General features: G+C 42.2%; 1 protein-coding gene across 1 annotated transcript; it reads left to right on the forward strand.

The window, feature by feature from the left end:
- On the forward strand, positions 1-9,298 carry LOC127372441 (leucine-rich repeat neuronal protein 2-like). Its single transcript, XM_051416137.1, has 2 exons — positions 1-262; positions 5,838-9,298. Exon 2 carries the CDS (start codon positions 6,265-6,267, stop codon positions 8,623-8,625), a length of 2,361 nt encoding a protein of 786 aa, XP_051272097.1. The 5' UTR covers positions 1-262; positions 5,838-6,264; the 3' UTR covers positions 8,626-9,298.
- Positions 9,299-10,107: the final 809 nt, after the last annotated feature.

Genomic DNA, 10,107 nt, shown 5'->3' on the forward strand with positions numbered 1-10,107 from the left:
AGAGAGAGAGGGAGAGAGGGAGGGAGGGAGAGAAGGAGAGAGATCCAGTCTGTGCCAATTTGCTCTTCAGCTCCAGTGACAGAGAAAGGGGGAGCAAGGGAAGTGATATTTCAGGAATCTTAAGATACCCACAAACGTGTGACTGAGAGGGAGAGGAAGGAAAAAAACATCCCAACACGTGAAGCATTTGCAAAGAAAGACTGACAGTAGATGAAGACAAGAGGAAACATCAGGGAGAGATGTAGCCGGTGCTTCTGTTGCGGTAAGAAATCTGAAATATGTTGATTTTCTAACCAAACAGGACATTGCAGCACTCACACAGACATGCAGTCACTCATGCACACAGTCTCTCTGAGTGAAAGCAGTATTGATTCAAAGGTGTCTGTAGCAGGTGTGTGTGTGTCTGTTAGAAATGGAGAAGCTTGGGGGTCTCTTTTGGTGGGGGGCGGGGGGGCTCAATAAATCATAAGTTGGTGTATATGTGTGTCTGTGTGCATGCTGGCACAGATTCAGCTCCAGCCCAATACGTTTCTGTTTTGTATTATTATTATTAGGATCTGCATCCAGCACCTCTATCTCTATCATACATCCCTCTTTCCTGCTCTCTAAATCTTCCCTCTCTCTATTCCGCCCTGTTGCAGTGTCTCTCTCTGTGTCGTAGCTGCACAGCACAAACAAACCTTATGCAATGGATCGCTTCATGCAAGCATGTTTTTCTACTCCATACCTATTTTCTCCCTCTGTCCATTAGATAATGTAGGTCTTAAAAGCTTTTCTCCTGCTCGCTCTGGCTCTCTCTTTCTGTTAGATTGGACAAAGCAAAAAGCAAAGTCAAATGGAGCTAAAGGAGAGGCATGTTTGACTTTAACTTCTGAAGCATTAATGTGGCTGGTCTGAAATAACACAGACTTTTAATTTCTGTGTGTTTTTTCACCTCTACAGGAGTTCTGAAAACTTCAATCCATTGGCTTTCTGGTCTAATCAATTATGCCACACCTAATTGTCTAAATTAAATCTAGAGTTGTATATCACAAGCTATATTGCAAGAAGTGTTTCTGGTAAAGTAAAAAAGGGTGTCAGATGTTCTCTAAAAAAATGACTTACAGTAAAATAAATTCAAAAGTCTTTCTCTCTAGAAAGCAATGGGTTGTGTGTCAGTGTGTGTCAGTGTGTGAGTGTGTCTAGGGTTTTATTGTATGCTTTTAAGCCTCCTCACTGTATCACTGTATTGGCTTGTTTTCCTCTCTTGTAGCAAATGTTAAGTGTCTGTTACATCCATCTAATCATTAAAGTACCAGACAGGCTCAAATGTAAACAGGAACTCTAAGTGAGAGGTGCTCACACTAATGACAAATTGCCAGCAAAGTCTAACAAAGGTAATCAAACTGATGTTATTTTTGATGTATTTGTAGTAGAGGTTTGGCAAATATGTATAGGCATTGGGTTTGTGGGTGAGAAATAGATCAATGTATAGGCTATGTATGAGACGATAATGTGAAAATTTGGTTTAAAAGAAAAAGAAACAAGAAAAACCTGTCAAACGGAAACACTGATTAGGTATCAATATCCAGGAACTTTCACAGCATCTGTTAGTTTCAGGACATATATGAAGGTCAAACAATCCAGAAATTGTACAAAAGGCTGAACAGGACAGCGAGCTGAGAAAGAGACTGTTACAATTAAAGTCAACAATAATTAACAAATACCCACCTTGCTTAAGGGGTTCAGTCTGTCTATAAAGGCTTGTATTTCCAGAGAAAGCTGCAGTAAGTCTGATACATTGCCTCAAGTGATGTCACCTGAGTCAGCGTTGGGGCTGAAGACCACAAGTTTGAAAATGAAAAGAATCTGGGGATGTGGAGTTATAAAGATGTAAACTTACAGGACCTCAGTAGCTGGAGGTTAACAGCTAAAAGGCTACATTAGCTCCTACACCCGAATCTCAAAGCCAACGAACTGTTGGCAGTCATGTTGCAATATGGGTAACGTAGGTGCCAGGTTTTGACAAGAAAGAAGAATGTGTGGAATAAAAAATATCTCTGGTTCTGCTGTATCAGTTGGGAACCTTTTTTAAAACTGTCTGTTGTCAGTCCAACAATGGAGTGCGAATCTGTGGAGTATTCTTTGTGGAGTCTTCACAACATGGACGGACTAGTGTGATAAAATGATGATGTTAATGTTGGCGTATGTATATAAATTAGTACACCACTTTAACAATGAAGAGCTACTGCGAGGAGACATCCAACTGAAACATGAGCTATATTCTTGTCTCACTGCTTCGCTGTGACTGACCGACGTGCATCTGCATCCTTTAGCAGCCAAGCACTTGCAAGAGAATTTATGGGAACTGGAATCAAAAGCCAAAAAAGTTTTTAACAAAATAATGAAAACCAACGCTTTTAACTTTCTCAACTTTAAAATTTTGTTCATTACAATTTTATTCAGTCATTATTTTTACTTAGATCAATATGTTCAGTCATGCAACATCCTGCAACTATGAACTTAAACAAATAGTTTAGGAAAAATATCTACCTTGGTTGACCGAGGGATCACAGCAAATTTTAGATTAAGGTCAGTGCAGCTGCATCTTTTGTTATTATTGCTCATCCTTGTATGTGAGCCACTGTGCAGTCATACATACTTTCAAAGAAATCTGAGTCAGAAGAGTAATAATGGCCAAATATTCTCTTTAAATCCACAGGGAAGACACAGAGTTAGGAAAGTAGCCACTGAGTCATACACATCTATTTTACACTTCTTTTCTGAATAGTTCAAATTACAAGGCAGCACAAGCCCTTTGAATACACACATCAGCTTACAGTTCTGCTTCCTCAGATCTGCAAAAAAACAACAAAAAAACAACTGTGAGCTTTTGAGAGCAAATGACAAAAACATCAAAATTAAATGATGAATCCATTAGTGAGCAGGTTGCATATGAAAAGATGAGAGACTGGAGATGAAAGTGAATGACTAAGAGAAGAGTAAGAAGAGCCCCAGGAGGTGAGAACTGCTCCTGTGTTTTTACTGTTATAGCTCAGAGTTTGGATAAGATACTGCACTTAGTACACACAAATTTCACGCAGTTGAACTACATTGTGTTTGAATGCTAATAGCTTTTCTCCTCATCTCAATAACTGTGCTAAATTGAAGTTCTCTCTCTTTCCTGTTTGTGGAGAAAACTTGGCAAGCATCTCTCCACACTTTCTCGTCATCCACTAGCAGACGTTAAAGCCTGGAGTTGCACAGTACTTCCTGTTAGTCATGTAGATTGCAGACCTCATTGGCAGATGTAGAGTTTTATCACACCAGCTGCCAGGATGGAAAGACTGAGAGGTTAAAAGTTCATCGAATGACAACTTTATTTAGAATCATACAGAAGTTCTCACAGAAAATGGACAGATTTGTAGAACACATGGAGATTGGAGGAGACGCAGTTTGCGGCTTCAGAAATGTAGTCATGATGTTTCCTTGGTCCAGCCAGTGTTGTTTCTTATCAACTGATACACAGATTGGACCAAAACTAATTCCAAAGTAAATCCCAAAACACTGAGACAGAGTGAGGCTTGGAGATTTGTTTCCATAGCAACTATGCAGTAAGCCTTGCATGGCTTCTCGGCATGTGTGTGATACCAATATCAAATAATATAACTGTAGTGTGTCCCACAGATTACTGTTTTTCTTATCAGGGTGACAAAAAGCATCACACTGAAGACAAAAAGGACAGTAACACAGCACTCTACCAATGTCAACTCCATTACTAGTAAGCTTAAATGATTATATAACTAGTAATAATCAGATCATTGACATTAGCAAGAAGCATCTTTGTGCACAGTCCTGTAAGTACAGTTATCTGTATCAGTCTTAAACCTGGTCTCTTCTCAAATTTAAAGCATATCTGTGACAGATTTGTATGTTTTTACATTTGGCAAACACAACTACATTCATTTTAACTTGGATTATCTAACATCTCTATAAACGACATTTATGAAGGACATTTAAATGACAATGATTTGAAGGATGAGAATCAAAGAATTCCACACGATTTAAAAGGTTTCTAGTGCAACAAATTCTTAAGAAGCATGTCCTAATGAAGTTGCAATAATTCATATTATTATATGTGTAATGTGAAAGGGATCACTTGTAGTTTTGAGCACCAGACACTGCAGTTCTCCTCAGCTCTACAGAGCCTTTCAGCGTGTTCCAACTCATTGTTGTAGTTATACAACCTGTAGCATAATATTTTGATTCATTCTCACTGCTCTTAATAGCGTAGTTTTCGAACCATAGCGAGCAGCTGTTTTCAGGAAAGACCCCTAAAAACCCTCTAAACACTTCCTGACCAGCAACCAAACAGCAGACAGAAAAAGTTACCAACTTGCTCTCAAACATTTAGCAGCTAACGTGCCAGATATATTTCTCAGGAGCTGGTGAAGACCTGAGCTAAAATAAGACTGAACATTGGAGATACATTCATCAGTTGGACAGACAATGAAATTATAATTAATGGTAATGTTGCTGTATTTGCTGGGTGTGTAAATAGGCCACCGTTTGTTAACAAGTCTGCCATAACAACTTAACAAGGTGATGATAAGTTGTCATGCTACCCCCAAGTGGCCAAAATACCAGGTAATGCAGCTTTATTGAAACTAATAAATACTGTTACACTCCTTATTGAATATAACTTAATACAACCCTTTAGCCTAAATAGTCATACTTTATTCTGTAAAACATATCCTGTCTTCTATGTCCTATACAAGTTTAAATCTGCTGCTGAGAACATGTAATCGATGGTCCGACACATAAAAAGGGTTTTTGCACTACTGGTCAGCTAATTACTTGGATGATCTCATTACTGCCAATTGTCTACGATCCCTTAATGCGACGGTGTACCATGAATACTGAGCAGTACTGTCAGTCGCTCTGGATAAGACAAGTCTGCCAAACGCTGTACATTTAAATACTGATGTAACTGGTGTATTTGTGTCTGTGTGTGTGTGTGTGTGCAGCTACATTCACGCAGTCTTTCCCATTATAGCTTCAAGTCCAGAAGGCTGATAATATAAAAGATCCTTAGGGTCTTTTTAACTGTTACATAATAAATAACATTTGTGGGACGCTATGTTCTAACAGGCACTGAATTTGAAGTAATGGCATGAAATATTTAGGTGCTACACGATTTCATCACTCCTGCATATTTACCTATTCTCCCATAGGCTGAAAGAAACACTGGAGATTACAGCAGAACACTGTTTTTCTCATTTTTCCTTCCTCCCATATTTGCATTTTTTTTCTCCTTGTTCTATTGTTTTTTTTTTTACCATGACTGTCTTCATGAATTACTTTGAATTACTTTCCCATGTGTCTTAAAGTGCTACTACAGTCAAGGCCAGATCTCCTTTACTTTTTTTAAATTCTTCATCGTTCATTTTGGTTTATTTGGATGGTGACAGTAGAGAGTGACAGAAAAGGCGGGGAGAGAGATGGGATGACATGCAAAGGGCACAGGGCCAGATCTACCTGGTAAGCAACTGGGGCAGCCACAAATCTCCTTTCCTTTTCTTTCTCATCCATCTTCTCTTCTTCATCTCTCTCTTGCTCTCCTCGGTTGCAGAGCATTTCTGCTTTAATGAGTCTGCAAAATACATTCTTGAAAACTCCATGTGACTCGCTACTGTATTTAGAATTCACACAGGTTTAGTTTAGAGTGGGAACTGATGAAGTATAATACTTTAAAAAGCATTTGGATTTAAGTGACAGGCTCAGTTTTAACCCACAGTAATTTGAGCCTTTCTCTCCTCCTTTTTTTTCTTTCTCTTTTTGTGTTTCTGACAAAACAGTGAGCCGCCACGCTGCGAGCCATGAGTCTTCCACCTGTGTCCAGGATATGAGATCGATTGTGTGACAACAAAGGCCGTCATCGAGCTACAGCCTGTGCAGTTCCTGTTCTACCACTGCAATCACAGTTACACATAAAACACTCTTGGTATAAAAGAGTCCTTGGCTACAAAAGGAACATACACATTTCAGTCTTTATTTGTGTCACTGTGGACTGGTGTAACAATACAATTGCTTTATAATTGTTTTAAGATTTCATGAATGATGACACTGAACCATCTGGCCTACCTTTTACAGTTTGCACCCACACCTTGAGACTGTTAATAGCACAACTTCACACACATTTCTGGTCCAAATGATTTATCTCACATCCTCATAACAAACTCTTCCTCACCTTGTCTGAATCAGCTCCTGTTACCTGTGGGGATTATGAGGCCGACTTTAGTGTTTCTACAGACACAGTGTCTCCTGTGTGTGTTCGTTGGTGTATGTGTGCCTGACGTAGTGGGCTCACTACCTCATGCACTACCATGGCACGTCTCCTGCCCGTCGCGGTGTGTGTGTCAGATCAAGCCGTGGTTCTCCCCTGATTCTGTCTACCATGAAGCTCCCACTGTGGACTGCAATGACTTGCTGTTGACCAAGCTCCCTTTACCCATACCTACGAACACACACACCCTGCGTCTGCAGAGTAACCTTCTGTCTGAGATCGACACTGCGTTGCTGCATAGGCTCCCCAACCTCACCGACCTTGACCTTTCCCAGAATCGCTTCACCCGCGTCAGGACAATAACTCAGAGCTCCTCCCTGCCGTCTTTGCTGTCTCTTCACCTGGAGGAAAACCATCTCAGTCGCCTCCCTGATGGCTCCTTCTCCTCGCTTCCAACTTTGCAGGAACTCTTTCTCAGCCATAACAACGTACATTCAATAGCACCTGGAGCCTTCACCGGTCTGGACTCCCTACTGCGTCTGCATATCAACAACAACAGGCTCACCACTGTTGACCCTCGGTGGTTCAGGTCTCTGCCTCACCTGGAAGTTCTCATGCTCGGGGGAAACCCTGTGGAGGTCTTGCCTGAGCGAGGCTTCCAGGCCCTTAAATCCCTCCGGAGTCTTGTCCTTGGTGGTATGGGTCTGAGAAGCTTGGCTGAAAAAGCACTGGAAGGGTTGGAGGGTCTAGAGAGCCTCTCCTTTTACGATAACCGGCTGACAAAGGTCCCCACTCAGGCCCTGAGGAGAGTGCCAGGATTGAAGTTCCTTGATCTCAACAAGAACCGCATCAAACTGATCGAGACAGGAGACTTCCGAGACATGATCCACCTGAAGGAGCTTGGCCTGAACAACATGGAGGAGCTGGTGTCCATTGAGAGAGCCGCCCTGGAGAACCTTCCAGAGCTCACCAAGCTTGAGATCACCAACAACCCGCGACTGTCCTACATTCATCCGCAGGCTTTCCTCCAGCTGAGCAGGCTGGAGAGTCTAATGCTCAACTCCAACTCCCTGAGCGCCGTGCACCAGCACATCATGCTCTCCCTGCCGAGTCTTCAGGAGGTGAGCTTACACTCCAATCCTCTGCGATGTGACTGCCTGTTTCACTGGGCTGCTAAGGAAGCTTCTCACCCTCACAGTGAAGACACACAAACAGATGCACGAACAGCTCGGATGGTGCGTTTCATCCAACCCCAGGCCACGCTGTGCTCTGAACCCCCGGAGCTAAGAGCTCGTAGGGTGAGAGAGGTGTCATCCAGGGAGATGTCAGCCTCATGCCTCCCCATGATCCCTACCAGTTCCCTCCCCTCCTACGTTGGGGTAAGAGAAGGAGGAAAACTGGTCTTGCACTGTCGAGCTCTTGCAGAACCACAGCCTGAACTGTACTGGGTGACTCCCTCTGGGCTGAGACTTGGTCCTGCCCCAAGCCATGCATCCAAACATTTACCAGCTCCTGCTCCCTGCCACAGCCTGACAGCCTCTGAGGGATTCAACCACACATCTGCCTCCAGCGCTTCTCCCAGCCAAGATGATACTCCCTGTAACCCCTCCAGACCCTACCAGCTACTGCCTGAGGGAACTTTGGAGATGAACAAGGTCACCCCTAGCGAGGCAGGATTGTATACCTGTGTAGCTGAAAATGCACTGGGAGCAGATACACGCAGTGTTACTGTGGGTGTGCATGGCAGAGAAAAGAAAAGAAAGCGGGGGGTGGCTGCTAATATCAAGAGATATCCACTATACAGAGCAGATGCCAGGTTGGAGGTGAGGGAGGTTGGACAACACTATGCTATCCTGTCCTGGCAAACCGGGCGCAACTTCCCTTCAACTCGTCTGTCCTGGCAAGCCATATACTCAAATGCACACACGCCCACATACACCACACGCATCCTGGCTGGTACACAGAGCTTCAACCTAACCCACCTGCAGGCAGAGACATTTTACAGAGTGTGTCTACATTTAGGGGTGAGTGAGGGCGCCAAGCATTCCGGCAGAAGATCAAGAGAAAGCAAAAAGACTCACTGTGTTTCATTCAGGACAAAGGATGTCCCAGAGCCTCAGCCCAGCCTGCAATTAAGCCCAGAGCTGACCTCCACAGCAGTCACATTACTGCTCCTCGCTCTCATACTGCTGCTGCTGGCAGGCCAGGGCTGGGACACTGAGGGTGCAGGGAAGTACCACAGTACTGTCCTCCAGGATATCAAAAGTCCCAAGGCTCTGGTTGTCAATCAAAAAACAGAAGGGAGCAACAAACATACCCCAGAGCAGAGTGATAAACTGCTATTACATCAGGACTGTTGAGATAATTATATTTGTGCACATTCAAATCAAAAAAGACAAAAAACACTGACGCATACACACACATATACAGTTTGTGAATCATGGCTAGAAGAGAGGCTTCATAGATGAGAGCAGTGGTGTCGAAAGAGATTTGTATTTATTTTATATACCATAAAAAGTATATATTGACATTGTTTATGTGTTAAGATGTATTGTAAATAATGCCTAAACTCCTAACCAGGGAAATAAAACTGGACAATCATATTCCTGCAGCACAGTGAGTGAACACAGGAGACACAAATGAGTCTGTGCTACTGATGACCACTGGACTGAAACTAAAGAAAAAACCTGATTCAATCCAGGGACAGATATTTACACAGAGAGCGGCTCAGACCTCCAGGGTATTTGTCATGTTTCCTGTCTACATGTTCCACAGACTGAACCACACTTTCCCCAAGCAGATGAAACTCTGTCTTGAGACTGATACTGAGTGAAATTCCCGCATTGATGTAAACAGCCTTTTTGCTTAGCTTTCAGTACCTTGGACTGGGTTGTCCATCCTGCAGTACATATACCGTATATTCATCCAGATTCCCTGCCTAACATCCTCTTTCAGTATACAAGTGATCTAAAAGTGGTTGTGTTAAATTCTATTTTGAGCTATTATACAATAAAATCTTTTTAATTTAAACAATTCTACTGTTTATTTCTGTTTTCTTACCACAAAACTGAGTTTAGATTATATAGAACATGTAAGGATAATTTGACAGGGGATCAATTCAATCAACAGTGGTGTAAACATTGCATGACAGATGGGAGACACTAAAGTCTCTATGTAGGAATCACATATTAGGGATTCATCTTCAGTTACAACTCCTTGCTTATCTGTATGCAGGTGTTCTTACTCCACAGTAGGAATAAGTACAATAATAGCTTGAGACATCTGACACCTACTCTGTAAACACAAGACATGGTGTGCACCCTGCTGGATAAGACCTGGAACTGAGCGCAGGCTTCATCCAGGTTAAAGTCTTTATACTCACGTGTCCATTTGTATGTTGAGTCTCTGGTTACTGTGTTCATTCCTCCTCTTCATATTGGAAATGAAGAGATCCCTTTGTAGCGTGACCCCAAAGTCAGAGATTGGGGGCTAAATCAAGTCCTTACTTTGTGCAGAAGTGACTTCCAAACATCAGCCACAGGTAAAATGAGGTTTCAGCAGACTGAGTTGGTGAAATAAAGTTATCTTCCAAACTAAATCAGTATAAGATAAGATTTGATGTTTCCTTGCTGAGCTGTAGCACTGGGAACCTCATTCTTATTTTGAAAGATATAGATTTATAACTCAAGCCTCATGATAACTTTACCTTTCAATGTGACTGAGTATTGTGTTTAGAAAGACATGAAAAAACATGAATCTACATATATCCTCCTTATTGCCACTGATACAACTGATACAAACTGGCTGCACTGGAGATTTATGGGTCAGAAATGAATTGTAAT

This window comes from Dicentrarchus labrax, unplaced genomic scaffold (genome assembly GCF_905237075.1).
Source record: "Dicentrarchus labrax unplaced genomic scaffold, dlabrax2021, whole genome shotgun sequence".
Lineage (NCBI taxonomy): Eukaryota > Metazoa > Chordata > Actinopteri > Moronidae > Dicentrarchus > Dicentrarchus labrax.

Bases quoted from the DNA above. Each gene is read 5' to 3' on its own strand.
- LOC127372441 (XM_051416137.1), top strand. From the start codon at position 6,265: ATGAGGCCGACTTTAGTGTTTCTACAGACACAGTGTCTCCTGTGTGTG.